Below are 17301 nucleotides of genomic sequence, written 5' to 3'. Positions count from 1 at the left end.
GAGTGCCATGACAAGCAAGAGCCATGGACTGGCTGCCAGAGCATGGCAACGATCTCACCCCCTCCTGGCCCCACAGATGGAGAACAGTAAGTCCGGGCCCGTGATGGGATGTGCCAGTGACCCGCCACCCCCACTGCTAGGTCCTTTCTCTGCTACATGATACGAGGGGCTTTCTTAGGTGGGTGGGTGGGTGGGTGTGGGCATGTGGGGTTCCCCCATCTCATGGGCTGTCTTCAAGGCCTGGGTGCCTCATGGAGGGACATGGACCAGGAGGAGGAATGCTCATGGGCTAGAGCAGAGAGCCCATGGTCCACGCACCATGGGTGAGTCTGCCAAAGGCCCGGCGGGAGTGGCCGGTTTTCTGAAAGAGAAAAGCCAGAATGAGTTGTTGAGGGGAAGGCTCGCTCCTATACTTCTGGCGCAAACCTCTAGATCAAACAGAAGCTCATTCCAGGGGCCAACGGGGGTGGGGGTTGTGGACAGAGACCCAGGGCAGCTAGCTTCCCCTTTAGGGAATGTCTGCTCTTCCTTGCCTGTCAGCCCTCCCAGCTGGAGCTCCAGCTCGGCTCTAGGGAGGAGCAGGGGAGGAAGGAGAGAGGACTAAGGGTCAAAACGCTGCGACTTGTAATGGACAGAGGACCGGTGACCTGAGTGGCACCCCCAGGATAGAGGCTGACTGATGTGAAGCGGGAGGGGGGGGGGGGAAGATGCTTGGATGACTGGGAGATGGAAGAAGGAGGACACAGATTTCTGCTGGGGGAAGGACAGATACCTGGGATAGGTGTCAAGCGGGCAGGGAGGGTGATGAGGGGGCAGAGGGCAAGGTCCCCCAAAGGGCCAGAGCCTCACGAAGGCTGGAAGGAGGCCCAGGTCCGCGGAGGACAGGGCAGGGCTTGGGGAATGCATTGAGCTCAGCGCGGATCCCTGCGCGTTGCTTTCGGGAGCTCCGGAAGATGGAAGGCTCCAGAGCGGGGGGCTGGGGCGAGCCGGGCGAGGGCCCGGGGTTGGGCAGAGGCGAGAGCAGACGAGATGGCAAGGAAGCCCGTGGGCGCTCCACGCCGAGGGCTGCCGCGGGGCCCTCCCGGGTGGTCGCGGGGGATCGCGGATGCTGGGAGGGTCTGCCCTGGGGCTCGGGGAGGGGCCCGACGCAGGCCGAGGAGCCCCCCGGAGCGCGCCCAGTCCGGGGCCCGGGCTGCCGGGGTGGGGCAGGCGCGGCTCCGGCGCCCCCAGCCGGGGCCCGGCCGCGGCGACCCGCCCTCCCTCCGGGGCGCCCAGCCCTTCCTGCCCCCTCCCGGCGCCGCCCGCCCCCGGAGCCCTCACCTGGAAACGCTTCTTCACCCACAGCTTCTTCATGGCGGGGGAGGGGGCCGCGCCGGCGGCCTGGCGAGGAGGGGACCGGCGGGGGCGGGGCGGAGTCGGAGGCGGGGCCGGGGGCGAGGCGGGGAGCGGGCGGGGGCCGGCGCCGGTGGCGGAAGGAGCCTCGGGGCGGCGGGAGCCCGGGCAGGGGGAAGGCGGCGGCGGCGGCGGCGACGACGGCGGCGGTGGCGGTGGCCGGAGCCCGCCCCTCCCCCGCCAGCCCGCACCCCACCTGGCGCCCCTTCCCTCGTCCGCTCCTTTGCGCACCCTGGGGCGGCGATCACCTTCCTCTCGGCCCCCCCACCCTGCATCTGCCTCCCAGGCCCCGGGCACATGGGGAAACTGAGGCACAGAGGAGGGTGCCGTGGCCCCTAGGAGAGTTCGGGCCCCTCTCTCATTGGCCGCCTAAAGCGGGCGTCCACGCCACCCCCTCCCGCCTCCCTCGGGGCGGCTCTGGAAGGTCAGCCGCATCTCCACTGGCTCACTCCACAAACATGCGCACGCGTTCGCGGTGCCAGGCAGTACCCAACTCTCCGCAGGGCCATGGCGCCGGGTGGGGGCGCCCAGGTCACACACAGGGCAAGGGTCCTCCTGGTGACAAGGACCCAGAACGCAAAAGTCTCCGGGCTACTCTGGAAAGCCAGAGAGGGCCCTTGAGTTCCATACTCTGTCCCTGCACCCTGGCATACACACACACACACACACACACACACACACACACACACACACACACGAGCTAAAGTGCCACTTTTATTATTCGCAAATACCACCCGCCATCTCATTCAGAGATAAGCGCGCTCACCAAACGTTTTTGTCCTCCTCACATTTGGTATCGTGCGCGTTTTGCCCACACAAAACTGTACATACCCACCGCCAACAATCACTATAACTAAGTTTCTTAAGCATTTACTAAGTGCCACATACTTTATAAATGTTGCGTCATCGACAACAACCCCGTGAGCTTGAAACCCTTATGAACTGACTCCATTAAATTGGCAGATGTCTAAGGCTCAGAGAGGTCCTATCATGTAGCCAAAGCCACGCAGGTTCTGTGCCCGCATGTACCCCAGATCCGAATTCCCACCCCAGAATGCACAAGTCGTGTCAATCTTGGTTTCTGAGATGTGACAACTAAATCATTGCCATTAACACCGAGGGCATGCCTAGTAGGTACTGATCAATGTGCTAAGTACTTAATATGAATGAACTCCCTTAATCTGTGCACAGAGAGGTTGCTTGCCCAAGGTCACAGAGCCAATAAATGGGAAAGCTGGGGTTCTAACCCAGGCACTGTGGCCGAGTTACTGGCCACTGTGCCATTAAGTCTCATGTGCAGATGGATCACCAAGTCCCCCTAACTTAATTTCTTTAAAGCATGGGTCCAAAATAAATACAGAGCCAACAAATGAGTTTGGTTCGGGCGGTACAATATTGTAAATGGAGCATGCACACTCAGATTCTGCTGCTAACAACAGCACCCTGATCATTTTGTTCCTACTTGGCTCCTGAAGTTATTTGAGTTTGTAAGAGTTTGTGGCCCTTTATTTTAAAGTCTGAGGTCATGTCTTTTACGTTCTGGGTGCCTACAGGTGGTCTTGTCTTCCAGACCCCCAGAAGCAGAGGTTGTACCTACAGACCCACGCCGAGGGCCGTGCAACGAGAGGGTACACTTGTGTGTCCATGTCAGTTCCAGCCAGAGGACCGTGGCCACGCACCGGCGCTTTCCCTGCCCACCCCCAAACACACCCACTCACAGATGGGGGAGCTGAGGAGAGGGGGTAACTTGAGCCCCTGTTCCCCAGGAGAATCCGAGGGGCTGGCACATTCCGTAGCAAAAATAACCAATGGGCAGCAGGCGTGAGTGATGGGACAGCTGGGCTGAGAAGAGGCCCATGAGATTCTGGGTTCCTGCACGGGGCCTGAGCTGCTCACCCACACAGGGCTGGCCTGGGGTAGGCTCTCAGGGTGGGCTTCCCTCAGCCGGCCCCAGGATGCCCCCAACTCCCTCCAAGGCTGGGCAGCTGGGCCCCCCCTGCCATTTCCCCAAACCTGACTTCCACCTTCTGCCCTGCCAGCATTTCCCCTTAGAGAGAGAAAAACCCAAATCATGCCATGTCTCAGCACTTACGCACACCCACCTCTGAGCCAGATACCCGCTCTCCTCTCTTTCCTGCCTCGGTTCAGTCTTCTCCGGTCCTTCCTCCTGCCCACCCTGCTCTGTGTTCTGACGTATTATATAATTTTCACATACGTATTATGTTTACTACATATAACCTGAGTACCCTCACCAGAATGGCCTCCCCTTATAAATCTCAAGTGTCCAGCATAGTGACAGGCACGGGGACAGGGACGGGGATGGAGGGGGACACTCAATACACATGGGAGGGGGTGACAGAGCTGGGGCCGGGGAGGATGAGGGGTGGTGGCGATGGGGATTGTACATCTTCCTGGAGCAGCTCCTTCTCCAGCCTTCCTCCCTTCTCTCCTGACCCAGACCCCTTTCCAGAAACAGCTGGAGAAGTGACTCACTTTCCACTTGGCATCTTCCTGGGAGGGCCTGCCTGGCTTCAGGAAAGTTCTCCTGCCTGGGTCCTGGCTGACTTTATGGCCTGTTCTTCCCTTTCTTGCCTCCCAGGGCTCCCCACTGCTCCAGTTCTGCCCCCTCCTCCTCTCCCTGAGTCGGAGTTGGCATGACGGGATGGGACATGCTCCACTAGCCAGTCCCAGCTTCATATTTGTTTCCTTGTGGCTTTGCATCTGGACCTCTGCACATTCCAGGTGAAAAAGATGACAAGGGCAGCATCTCCCTCCACGCCATTCCTGGTGTGTTTCCCACTTCGCCCTTGCTAAACTGATGCCTCTCCTTCTCTCTAATCTCTCCTCTCCATGCCTTCAAGTCGCTATCATTGGTTGACCTTTGGCCCTTCTGATTGGCACCATCCTGGCTACGAGCCTTCTAAATGCCAAACTCGGCGAGCATCATCAGCTTGCATCTTCCCTTGGCTGTGCCCTCTCCTCCTTACCCCCTCCCCTGCAGTGCAGGCTTCCCCCTCCAGCCACACAAGCCCCAAGCTTTGAGGGTGGCGCTTGTTCTGGTCACTCGATTGGCACGTGGCTCCTGAGCCCAGGCACATGGGAGCCTGATGTTTTGAGAAAGAGGAATGCCTGCCAATCTTGGAGACTGGGGAAAAAGACAGCTTTGGGGACATTGATGGAAGGATGGTTATGATGACAAACCCTGCTTGTGCCCCCGCCCTCAGCTTCTCTCTCTGAGGACAGGCACTGTGGTCCTAGACCTGGAGACCTGGCTTTTAGATCTGGCTCTGCCACCTCCCTAGCCACGTGACCTTGGGTAAGCTCCCTCTCTGAGCCCCAGTTTTCTCCTATGTATGACGTCATAACAGTAACCTGAGACTTAGAAGTTTAAATACTGAAATGAGACCAGATGCTCTATACATGTTACACATTCTCCAAGTCTTCTGCACCTCTGCCATCTTCACTATTTCTATTCTTTCCTCATTTCTGCACCCCAAATCCCACCCTCCTGTTTCCCACTCTCCGAACTCTCGAGCTGCAGTCCACTTGTCTTAAGGCCCCAGCATCCCCAAGCCACGCCAACACCCTCCATCCCTGAGCCAACATCTCAGACTTCAGGAGTGCCAGGAACCTTAGCATCACCCCGTCTTGCCGAGCCAGGCAGCCATCCCAGCCAGGAAACTGCCTCCTTCCCTCTGCAGCCAGGTCCTGGCTGGGCTTCCTCGAGAACCCTGAAGTCCTCCTGTGTTGATCCCAACCAGGAAAGTTTTCCATGAGTAAGGCTGAGCCAAGCTGAGCTGCTGGCCCAGCTGCCCCTGACCAGGACCTGTCAATGGGCAGGGACTGGTGGAGGGCAGCCAATAGGAAGAGGAGGAAGCCAGACTCACCCAGTCAGTCCCCCAACATCACCAAAGCAAAGGCCAGTCACGTGGGAGGGGCGTAGTAGTTAAGCACATGGTTCTTTGCAGTGGAACAGACCCAGGCTTCCAGCCTTGGCTTGCCACCTCCCATCAGTACAACCGAGATGCTTCACTTCATCCCTCTGGGCCTCAGTTTCCCTAGGGTTGCTGTGGGACTTAAGTCATACAGCAAAGGATATGATAGCAGGTTGCCTGGCAACTACAGCATAGTAGCGATTCATAATACTATGAATTACTACTAGAAATTATTACCAATTAATCTTCATTATAAAGCCGCTCTTGAGAGTTACCAGCATGAAAACCTTCTCAGATGTGACTTGCTGCAGCCCAACCCTTTTCCTGTTTTAACATGACTGGCAAAAGGTCCCCAATCCAGTCCCCCAGCACCCAGGGTCCTGTTCCACCAGAGAAGCCTGGAGACCATCCAGGGCTCAGCTCTGCCCACCGTGCCACCCAGGTAACGGAGGGGCTGGGGACCCTAGCATCCTGTCACTCTCCACACTTTAGGAGACTCAGGCAGGCTGGGCGGTGCTTATCTTCAGAAAGACCATAACGGGCCTACTCTCTGTACAGCAGACAGCTCCCACCCCCTTTTCTCTCTCCTCCCTCCAGAACTGAAGTGCTAAAAAGCCCCAGAGCCCAAATCAAGAGGACAAAGTTCTTGGAGTTCCCGTCGTGGCGCAGTAGAAATCTGACTAGGAACCATGAGGTTGCGGGTTTGATCCCTGGCCTGGCTCAATGGGTTAAGGATCCGGCATTGCCGTGAGCTGTGGTGTAGGTCGCAGATGCGGCTCGGATCCTGCATTGCTATGGCTCTGGTGTAGGACAGTGGCTACAGCTCTGATTTGACCCCTAGCCTGGGAATCTCCATATGCTGCGGGAGCAGCCCTAGGAAAGGCAAAAAGACAAAAAAAAAAAAAAAAAAGGACAAAGTTCTTAGTTCTGGGATGGTCATAACTAGCTGTTTCTCCTTGGGCAGACAGCTAGTTATGGCCGCTTCCTCTGCTCTGGACCACAGTGTCCTCACTTGCAAAAGGCAGCCTTTGAACCTGTGGTTCTCTGTGGTCCTTTCTGACTCCAAACAAGCATCATGACACCACCATGCTCCTTCTCAGTGCTTCCTCACTCTGCCCAGTATCTCTGTCCTCCCAGTCTTATTCTCATCAATCTATCTTTTGGGCCCTGTTCTGGTTTCAGTCCCCTTTGCCCCAGAAGCCAGCAGAGCAAAGAGGAATAGCAAAGAGTCTAATCCTTCCCCAGCTCAGAACTCTGCCAGGATGGGCCCCACTCCCTGACTCTGGGGCTGGGAAAGCCTGTACCTGGCCAGGTATAAGGCCAACCAAGAGAAGCCAGCCTTGGCCCTCTCTGTCACTGAAGAGGAAGGTGGGCAGGGCAGGGTTAGAGAGAGTGGGGATGCTGATGGAGGGAGGCTGAGCCCCTGTTCCAGCTCCTGACACAGCTGCACTCTGGGGCCTTCTTTGCCTTCCAGCTGCTCTTTTCCCTTCATCCCTGGGCCTCCTCCTCAGCCCCCAAGGAGGTACCCCTACCTGACACTACTCAGCCGAAGTCAGAATTCCTTCTTGAAAATGTCCAGTACAGGAGTTCCCCTGCTGGCACAGTGGGTTAAGGATCCAGCATTGTCGGTGCTGTGGCAAAGATTGGATCCCTGGCCTGGAAACTTCCACATGCCACAAGCACAGCCAAAAAGAAAAACAAACAAACAAACAAAAAACCCAAAAATGTCCAGGACTCAGTGACCCCAAGCTCCTTGCCACCTCCCCCAGCTGCAGCCTGTTTCCTCAGAATTCCATTTCTTAAGACTCAGTCTGCCGAGGCTCTGTCTTCAGCCTAGAGAAGAACTGGCTTAGGGACTGAGGAAGTCAAAAAGGAAGCCCCAACACTGACCCAAGGAGACTCAGCTCTGGCCACCCCATCAGCCCCAGAGGGACCGTGAGAAATGGGCCCCGTCTCCTTCCCCTCCCCTTCTGCCTCGGACCATCAACCACTCCCTCACACACACAGGCAGGGACCCAAACACTGGCCTGAACATCCCCCTGCCATGTCCTCTGAACCTCAGGGAGGCATGGCTCATGCCCTTTCCATACCAACTCCACAAACCCTGTCCCTCATCAGCTGGTAGCGTCAGACCCCTGCACAGCTTGTACAGGCACCTGCATGTGCACACATGGGCATGTACACACGGGCATGCTTGCCTGTAGGTTTTTTGTTTTTGTTTTTGTTTTTTGCTTTTTAGGGTCGCACCTGCAGCATATGGAAGTTCCCAGGTTACGGGTCGAATTAGAGCTGCAGCTGCCAGCCTACGCCACAGCCACAGCCACACAGGATCCATCCAAGTCATATCTGCAATCAACACCACAGCTCACAGCAATGCCAGATCCTTAACCCATTAAGTGAGGCCAGGGATTGAACCCGCGTCCTCATGGAGTTCTTAACCCGCTGAGCCATGATGGGAACTCTCTTGCATTTGAATTCTCAGACACTCACCTCTGTACACCCCCCATCCTAGCTCTACCCTCTGATGCTCTACACCCTGTTCATACTTGTCCACTCACTGGCCTCTTGCAACCAGCCCAGTGCTGACCACACCAACCTGCCTCAGCAATGGACTGCAAAGAGTTCTGACCCATCCCCTCAACACGGCAGCCAGACCCTCCTCCTTCAGACATGCAGGCCCCTGTAAGGGGCTCATGTCCAAATTATCTGATGAAATAATTGATGAAATAATTGCTGATGAAAACAGTTTCCCCAGGAGGCCTCTCCCTACAGGGTAACTAGGGGGGTCCCACTATGGAATTCCCAGAGAGGCATGAAGGGGGCTCAGGCTTTGCTTACAAGAGGCTGACCCTTGACCTCTGACCTTCCCGTGGGGAGCCTCTCTACCCTGACACCCCTTTCTCCCTGCACTTGCCTCTTGATGGGCGCTTCGAGGTCAGCATAGCTGAGAAGCCAGAGCACCTGGGGAAAAGGCTGGAGGAACAGGTACCTCCCCCAGGGGGCCCAGGGGGCCCTTCTCTACCTCTGAGCTCCCCTCCCCGCCAGGCTCGGCCCCCACCGCCCCATTACCTCCGACCTCCAGCACTGTGAGGACAGCCTCGCAGGAGGCCTGGCCCCGCTCGTTCTGGGCCCTGCAGCTGTACACGCCGGCATCCCGCGCCCCGCAGCTCCGCAGCCACAGGCAGCTGGGCTCGGGGGCCGGCGGGGGCAGGCGCTGCCCATCCCGGAACCAGCTCAGGCTGGGCTGGGGCGTCCCGCTCACCACCACCCGCAGCCGCACATCGCTGCCCGCAGACACCTTCGCGTCCTTCAGGGGCCGCAGGAAGACCGGCGCCCCGGCCACCGCCCCTCCGCCGGCCCCCACTTTGGCTCTCTTCGGGGGCACCCCGGGGCTGGGGGGTGCCCTCGTGCCCGCGTCCTCGCCTCGCGTGCCCCGGGCTTTCTGCATGGCCTCTGCGAGTTGGGCTGCGGGGGACGCTGGAACTGGACGGCCGCGGGGCACCCGGGGGACGTTGCCCTGGGAGATGAGTCCTGGGGGGCCGGCGCCCTGCCTTCCTGCTGCCCGCCCGCCTTCGGCCTGTGCTACCCAGAAGGTCACCGGGGCGGCGGGCGGTTGCGCCTCGGGGGCTATTTTTAGGCCCCCCGGCTCGGGTTGCGAGGGAGCTGTGCAGGGAGGGGGCAGCCGAGGAGGGGACTTGGACTCCACTTTGCACCTTCCCCCCGCCTCGAGGAGCCCCCATTGCCCGCCTTGGCTTAAAGGGCTCCCTGAGGACTTGTTCCAAGCCCCCTACCCCGTGGTGTGCCCCGCCCCCCCGCCACCCACTCATGGAGTCGGGTTACCCTTGGGCTCCATCCCATTTCCCTTCCTCCCTCCTCTCAGGCCCCGGATTCCCAGTCCCAGGCGGCTGGGGGGAGAGAAAGAGGAGGTCCTGGATGAGCCGTCTGAGATGGACAGGCAGGCCCAAGTGGAGGTGAACAGAGCCTGGGAAAGAGGGACCCGCGGCCGCCCCCATGCTCCATGACAGCCCCTGGTGAACAGTAAGACCAGGAGCACTGAGTCCGGTGGATTGGCTCCTGCCCTTACTTGCTGGGTGACAACAAACTGTTCTCAACCTCTAATTCATCATTTGTAAACATGAGTAGTTGAATAGAGTTGCAACAGGCAGAGAAGAGGGAAAGGCTGGTCCAGGCAGAGGGAACGGCAAGACCAAAATCAGAGCAGGATGAAAATAGATGATGTGTGCTGAGAATCAGAGGAGTTTGGAGGCGCTGGGCCACCCTGGGGTGAGATGAGTGGAGGTGAGAGGTGGGGCCTGACAAGAGGGCTTTGCTTGCTAAGGAGTCTATCCTGATGGCCTCTGAGGGCCACGGCAGGGCGTTAAGCAGTAGGATAATATAGTTAGAGCTGTATTTTAGAAGGATCTGGAGTTCCTACCGTGGTGCAGCGGAAACGAATCCAACTAGGAACCACGAGGTTTTGGGTTCGATCCTTGGCCTCGCTCAGTGGGTTAAGGATCTGGCATTGCTGTGAGCTGTGGTGTAGGTTGCAGACATGGCTCAGATCTGATGTTGCTTGCGGCTGTGGCATAGCCTGGCAGCTGTATCTCCAATTGGATCCCTAGCTTGGGAACCTCCATATGTTGTGGGTGTGGCCCTAAAATGCAAAAAAAAAAAAAAAAAAGCATTAGAAGGATCCCTCTATCAGCCAGTATGGAGGGTGGATTTAAGATGGGGGAGCAGGAGTTCCCGTCGTGGTGCAGTGGTTAACGAATCCAACTAGGAACCATGAGGTTGCGGGTTCGGTCCCTGCCCTTGCTCAGTGGGTTAACGATCCGGCGTTGCCGTGAGCTGTGGTGTAGGTCGCAGACGCGGCTCGGATCCCGCGTTGCTGTGGCTCTGGCATAGGCGGGTGGCTACAGCTCTGATTCGACCTCTAGCCTGGGAACCTCCATATGCCACGGGAGCGGCCCAAGAAATAGCAAAAAGACAAAAAAAAAAAAAAATGGGGGAGCAGGAGGCCAGTTAAACCTTTGGTTCTCAAAGTATGGCGTCTGCTCCCTGACATGCAGGTTCAGTGTGGGGCTTTGGGAGGTTTCAGAAATCCTCATACAGTTGCCCAGGGACTGTGATGCATCTAAGGTATACTTTGAGAAACATCAAGATAGGACATTACTGCTTTTAAAAGTCCCAGTGACACTTGTTGTGATGGAAGAGTTCTGTATCTTGACTCTAGCAGTGGTCATGTGAATTGACACATGTAATACAATTGCACAGAACTAAATGCGCACACACAGATGCACAAATGTAAAATCTGAGAAAGGTGGTGGGCTGTATCAATGACTGTTTCCTGGTTGTGATATTGTACTTAGGGTTACGTAAGATGTTACCATGGGAGGAAATCAGGCAAATGGTATACAGGATTTCTCTGTATCCCTTCTTATAATTGCATGTGAATCTGCAATTGTCTCAAGATAAAAAGTTAAAAAAATTTTTCAAAAGTCCAGGTGAGAGACCCAGGCCTGACCTTGAGCCCTGAGAGATGAAGCCTGGGAAGGGCAGAGAGGACCCAAAGGGAGATCCAGGAGCCCTTCCTTAGGAGATGGAGAAAGGTATTCGCATCCCCCATCGTTGTTCTGAAAGACCCACGTCAAAGTGTGCTTGTGTCTGTGTTTGTGTGAAGACAGAGAAGAAACCATTTAAACATTGTATTATAGGGACCGAAAGCCTAGAGGAATGAAATTTTTGGCTTTTGTTTACAACATTGAAGCTTACTCTTTGCGATGTGCAGTTCTCCTGGTTTTGATGAAGGCAGACAATTGTGGATCTTCTACCCCAGGACAATCTTATCACCCTAAAAATCGGCCTGAGCCTCCCCTTTGTAGTCAACCACACCCCCTCTGCCAACCCAGGCAACCTCTGCTGCTGAATTGAAACCTAAAAAGTAAAAATGTGGGGGAAGGGAGTTCCCATTGTGGCACAGTGGAAATGAATCCGACTAGGAACCATGAGGTTGCGGGTTTGATCCCTGGCCTCACTCAGTGGGTTCAGGATCCAGTGTGCCGTGAGCTGTGGTGTAGGTTGCAGACACGGCTCGGATCTGGCGTTACTGTGGCTGCGATATAGGCCGGCAACTGCAGCTCGGATTTGACCCCTGGCCTGGGAACTTCTGTGTGCCACGGGTTTGGCCCTAAAAAGACAAAAGACAAAAAAAAAAAAAAAGGTGAGAGAAGACATTGTAAGCAGATGGAACACCAAGGTCAAAGGATTTGAGACAGTTTTTAAAAACCAGTAACCCAAAGCCTCAGAGCACTGTGCCTCAGCATTAGTGAGGGATGTGGTAGCAGCCTGCAAAGGTTGGCCTGTTGGCTGGTTGGTTGAATAAATCAACTGTGTGATCTTGATCAAGTCACTTAACATCTCAAAGCCTCAGTTTCTTCATCTACAAAACGGGGATAGCCCAACTCAGGGTTTATTCATTCATTCAACACACATTCCTGGCACTGTGCTAGCCGCTAGGGATAGAGCAGTGAGCAAAATAGACAAGGATTCCTGCCCCCGTGTTGCTTATATTCAAAGAAGAAGACAAACACATGTAAAGAAATACAGAAATTATTGAGACCATTAGAAGGAGATGGATATTGTGGGGAAATGGAGCCGAGGAAGGGAGATGGGAGTGTGATGGGGGCATGCATTTTCGAACTGGGTAATAGGAGTTGGCCACACTGGGAGCAATGGAGCCAGCCTTAAAGGGGGGAGGAGGCAAACAGTGCAGAAGTCTGGGCAGAATGGATTCAGGCAGAGATGGGATATGCTCTGTGGGTTCCAGAAGCTCCAGGAGGCCAGCAGGGCTGGAGGAAGAAGGGGGAAGAGTGGAGGGACATGAGGTCAGACAGGCAGCGGGTCCAGATAAACTGGCATCTTGTAGGCCGTGGCTTTTTTATTCCTAGTGAAACGGAAAGTCATCTCAGAGGATTTTGAGCCGAGAAATTACATGATCTGACTTACATTGTTGTGATGGCTTTAAATTATTATATTAAATATTTAAATGAATATTAACTATTTAAAAAGGCCTGGCACAGAGCCTGGGATGTGGCCTGTGCGTCTCCTCTTCAAATGTCCATAATGTCCACTTACTGATGTGTGGGCAGGAGTGCCTGGGCCTGGGTAGGGAGGCCACAGGCCCTTGCAGGTCGCGGGCGCCCTCTCCCGGAGGAGCGTGCACTAGCTGTGACTCCGAAATCCGTCAGGCCCTGGCCAGGGCCTTCACCCAGGGCAGCTGGCTGCGAGGCGCTCATCTGTCCCTCAGAATGGCCCCACAGTGCCCCGTGGTCTGGCGCCGGGCTGGGTGTGTGCTGCCAGTCTGCCCTGCCTTGCAATCACAAGCCTGTGGTGTCATGGAAAGAAATCTGGGCTCTGGAAGCCAAGGAGCAGGGGGCCTGATCCTCCTCTGCCACGGTTATGCTGTGTGATCTGGGCAGCTCACCCCACCTCTCTGGGCTGTGGGGAGTTTCCTCTGAGTTATAATGAGGCACCAGGTGCCTAGCACATGGTAATAAAAAGCTCAGTAAATGTTCATTGAATCCTTGAATGAGAGGAGACCATCAAACCTCTGGTAAATATTTAATTTAGAAAAAAATAAATAAAAGTGCCCCAGGGAGTGGGAGGGACTGCGAGTTTGGGGTTAGTAGACGCAAACTCTTGCATTTATTGCAATGACTAGGCAATGAAATTCTGCTGTATAGACCGGAACTATATCTGATCACTTTTGATGGAACATGATGGAGGGTAATATGGGGGGAAAAAAAATATATATATATATATATACACGCACAACTGGGTCACTTTGTGTACAGCAGAAATTGACAGACCATTATAAATCAATTATAATAAAAAAAATTTAAAAATAAAACTGCCCAGGGGGTATTCCTTCAACAAGTATTTAAATATTTGATGGGCACCTTCTAGGACCCAAACCCCCTTCCAGGTACCAGGAATACTGTAGTGAATAAAATGAATGAAACCTTGCCCTTGGGTAGCTGACATTTTAGGTGTTGAAGCAAAGGTCAGTGATGTTTTTATTTGCCTATGTGTCCTGGGCAGGCTGGTGGTCAGAGAGGGAATGAGGGAGGCAGGGAATGGGTGGAAGGCTTTGCCTCCAGGAGCAGAGGGTGACAGGGTAGCCAGAGTGGACAGACAGGGTGGGGAAGTACCTGCTGGGCCCTCAGTTCTTGCCTTAGGGACATATTTGCCTCTATGATTCTTCCTACTCCACCTCCTCAGGTCAGGTATAGCCCAGGGAACTGTATCTGATCACTTGTGATGGAACATGATGGAGGAACTAGTCCCCTTGGTCCAGGGGTCAGCGTTCTCAGCCCTCTTATTTCTTAGTGTTGAGTCTTGAAGAGGAAGACAACAGAGTGTCCCGAGGAGCAGGCAGAGGTTTGGCCATGGTCTGGTTGTGTGTGTGTGACCACATCAGACTCAGGTCTTTTTTTTTTTTCCTTTTGGAAGTTCCCACAGGCTAGGGCTCAAATCAGAGCTACAACTGAAGGCCACAGCCACAGCCACAGCTACACTGGATCTGAGCTGCATCTGTGACTTACTGCATAGCTTGTGGCAATTCCTGATCCTTAACCCACTGAGCAAAGCCAGAGATCAAAGCCACATCCTCGTGGACACTATGTAGGGTTCTTAACCTGCTGAGCCACAACGGGAACTCCTTGGTCTTTTTTTGATTTATTTTTGTCCATTGTCTGGAAGTACCACATCCGTCTCCCCTGCCCTAGATTCCCAGGTCGCCATCCAGCTCCCAAAGAGATACACAAAGCAGAGGGTTTATTTATTTTTTATTTTTTATCTTTTATTTTTAGGGCCACACCTGCAGCATATGGAGGTTCCCATGCTAGGGGTCGGATCATAGCTGCAGCTGCCAGCCACAGCCACAGCAATGCCAGATCTGAGTCACCTCTGCGAACTGGCATCCTCATGGATATTAGTCAGGTTCATTACCAAGGAGCCATGACAGCAACTCCAAGCAGAGAGTTTAGAACCAGAATTTCTAGCCCCAGGAATGCTCTGCTTTCCCTCGGGCCTTCTCTCTGAGGACAGGTGGGTAGCAGTCACAGGGACAGATGTGACTGTCTGACCTTCAGAAGGCCTTTCTGACCTTCAGAGCCATCTTCATCTTCATCTTCATCTTCAGAGCTAAGGAGGCAGTGTCTTCCTGGACCCCACAACACTCAAGCAGAGCTTGCGGACTGCTCATCAAGGGGTAGGGCCAGGCCGGGGAGGGGATTTCTTGCATCAGGAAGGTCGCTGCTTGGGGGACATTGAGGTCTGAGTGTGAGAGTCTAAGATTCCTATCCCCCTTCTCCTTAGCAACCAGTCTGCACCTAAGCCTATTCGGGGAAGGTGGGCCTTTAAGACCCACTCTGACCTCCGTGTCCCTTTATTCTTTTTTCTTTTCTTTCTCTCTCTCTTTCTCTTTCTTTCTTTTCCCTTTAGGGCTGCACCTGCTGCATATGGATGTTCCTGGGCTAGGGGTTAAATCAGACCTGCAGCTGCCAGCCTACGCCACAGCCTCAGCAACTTGGGATCTGAGCCACATCTGTGACCTACATCACAGCTCATGGCAATGCTGGATCCCGAACCCACTGAGCGAGGCCAGGGATTGAACCTGCATCCTCATGGATACTAGTCAGGTTCTTAACCAGCTGAGCCATGTCAGGAACTCCTCTGTGGCCCTTTATTCCTTTTTCTTTTTTTTTTTTTTTTTTGGTCTTTTTGTCTTTTTAGAGCCTCACCTGCAGCATATGGAGGTTCCCAGGCTAGGGGTCCAATGGGAGCTCTAGCCACCGGCCTACCCCACAGCCACAGCGATGCTGGATCCAAGCCATGTCTGTGACCTACACCACAGCTCATGGCAATGCCAGATCCTTAACCACTGAGCGAGGCCAGGGATTGAACCCGTGTCCTCATGGATGCTAGTCGGGTTCGCTAACCGCTGAGCCACGACGGGAACTCCAATGTGCCCCTTTATTCTTTATGGGGTAGATGAGTGCACAGAATTCCCTCAGAGGAAAGAAGAAAGAGCTGGAAGGCTCTGGCAATTACTCACACATACCCAAACCACCTCTTATCCACCAGGGCCCACCTCACCCAGGTGTTTCTCCCATAGAGAGAGGAGCTCATATCCAGGGCCCCCAACAGGCTCAGGGATAAGAAACCCCTCACCCTTCCCTCCTCCTTTATCTCAGTGTGTGACACAGGAAAAGCTACTTCTAAATTCAGTTGGGGTTCCACCATCCGCTAATGGGGGGTGTTCTGGGGACTGCAGGATTTAGCTCACCGGAGGATTGGAAGGAAAGAACAGATCATGAGTCACCACTGGCAGAGGGTGAGGAGATGGGGTGTAGCCCCAGGGGCTCCCAGGGCAAGGTGAAGGATAAATAGCACGCTGTGTGGGTGGGTGAGGGGGTCCTTCCTGGAGGGAGGGACTGCACAAGCTAGAGGGGGAGGGGAACTCTAGAGTGAGGGCTGTACCCAAGAAGGGGAAGAAAGAGACATCAGAAAGGCTTTCAGAAGCTTCTGGAAAGAACCAGTTAGGAAAGGTACACTAGGGACTTTAAAAACTCCATTAGGAGTTCCCTTGCGGCTCAAGGGGTTGGGGATTCGGTATTGTCACAGCTGTGGCTCTAGTTTCGGCTGTGGAGTGGGTTCGATCCCTGGCCCTGGCCCGGGGAACTTCTGCATGCTATGAGTGTGGCCAAAAAGAGAAGAAAAAAAAAAAAAGACTAAGACCCCATTAGATTTATTTCACCTACAGACTCTGAATTTATCATGTGTCCCACCTCTAAAGGGTAATCCCTTAAATCTGAGGAGTGGCTGGAAGGCTGAGACCTACAAGGATCCAACAAGCTACCTAAATGTCTGATCCACCTGTAATTTATTTTTTGGAAGGAGTGAAAGAGAAACAGCTTTCACTCCTTTCCCCCACCTCCACACCTTGGCTACCCTAATGCCCCCATGCCCTACATGGAATAATTAAGGTTGCCCAACAGAAAACTTTAGCATAAATTGTTAATGTTTCATTCCATCATGTCCTTTTCTTTTTTTCATTCCTACATTCCTCTCCCATCTTCCCAAATTCTCCCTGAATTTCCCTTTGGTTTTTTTGGGGGTGGGGGGGCACTTCCTAGGCATGCGGAAGTTCCAGGGCCAGAAATCAAACCCATGCCACAGTAGCAACCTGAGCCACAGCAGTGACAACGCTGGCTCCTTAACCCTCTGCACTCCCTTTGGCATTTTAATTGAGATTGTAGTACACTGAAATTATAAATTAACATAGGAGGAACTGACGTCTTTAGAGTATTGAGCCTTTTCCATGAACAAGATAGAGCTTTCTATTTTTCTTAACTTGTTTTTTTGCTTTTTTTTTGTCTTTTTGCCATTTCTAGGGCCGCTCCTGTGGCATATGGAGATTCCCAGGCTATAGGTCTAATCAGAGCTATAGCCACTGGCCTACACCACAGCCACAGCAACACGGGATCCAAGCCGCGTCTGCGACCTACACCACAGCTCACGGCAACGCTGGATCCTTAACCTGCTGAGCAAGGCCAGGGATCGAACCCACATCCTTTTGGATACCAGTCGGGGTCATTACCGCTGCGCCACAACAGGAACTCCTTGACTTGTTTTTCCTGGATCAGCCTTTGGGCTTAAAAGATGCGGGTTTAGTGGGAAGAGAGTGTAAGCTTCTCCAGGGAAGGGACTACAGCTCCCCCCACATCCCCCACATATGCTTCACACATGCAGCAAGCCTGGGAGGCTCTGGGAACAGAAAGGGTGACAGGCCCTGGGGGACAGAGTGGCTAGGCAGGAGGGCAGCTCACAGGCCATCTCAAGAAGTGGTGCGACAGGGCCCGACGGGTCCCCGGAGGAGACCTGGCAGTCAAGACAGTAGGGGACAACATGC

General features: G+C 54.3%; 1 protein-coding gene across 6 annotated transcripts in view; it reads right to left on the bottom strand.

Moving 5' to 3' along the window:
* SPEG (striated muscle enriched protein kinase) overlaps window positions 1-8921 on the bottom strand; it is a 58327-nt gene extending 49406 nt beyond the window's left edge. For 3 of the 6 annotated variants that reach the window (XM_047773582.1, XM_047773583.1, XM_047773584.1), the window contains exon 1: window positions 8397-8918. In XM_047773582.1, coding sequence (XP_047629538.1) covers window positions 8397-8775 — 379 coding nt within the window. In that variant the 5' untranslated portion in view covers window positions 8776-8918. Of the gene's footprint in view, window positions 1-318; window positions 362-1320; window positions 1399-8396 lie in introns of those variants that run through there. The other 3 variants (XM_047773586.1, XM_047773589.1, XM_047773585.1) reach the window with 2 other exon arrangements.
* Window positions 8922-17301: the final 8380 nt, after the last annotated feature.

Source organism: Phacochoerus africanus, chromosome 3 (assembly GCF_016906955.1).
Source record: "Phacochoerus africanus isolate WHEZ1 chromosome 3, ROS_Pafr_v1, whole genome shotgun sequence".
Taxonomy (NCBI): Eukaryota; Metazoa; Chordata; class Mammalia; order Artiodactyla; family Suidae; genus Phacochoerus; species Phacochoerus africanus.
Note: the sequence above shows the minus strand (reverse complement) of the source record. Positions and strands in the feature narration are given on the sequence as shown.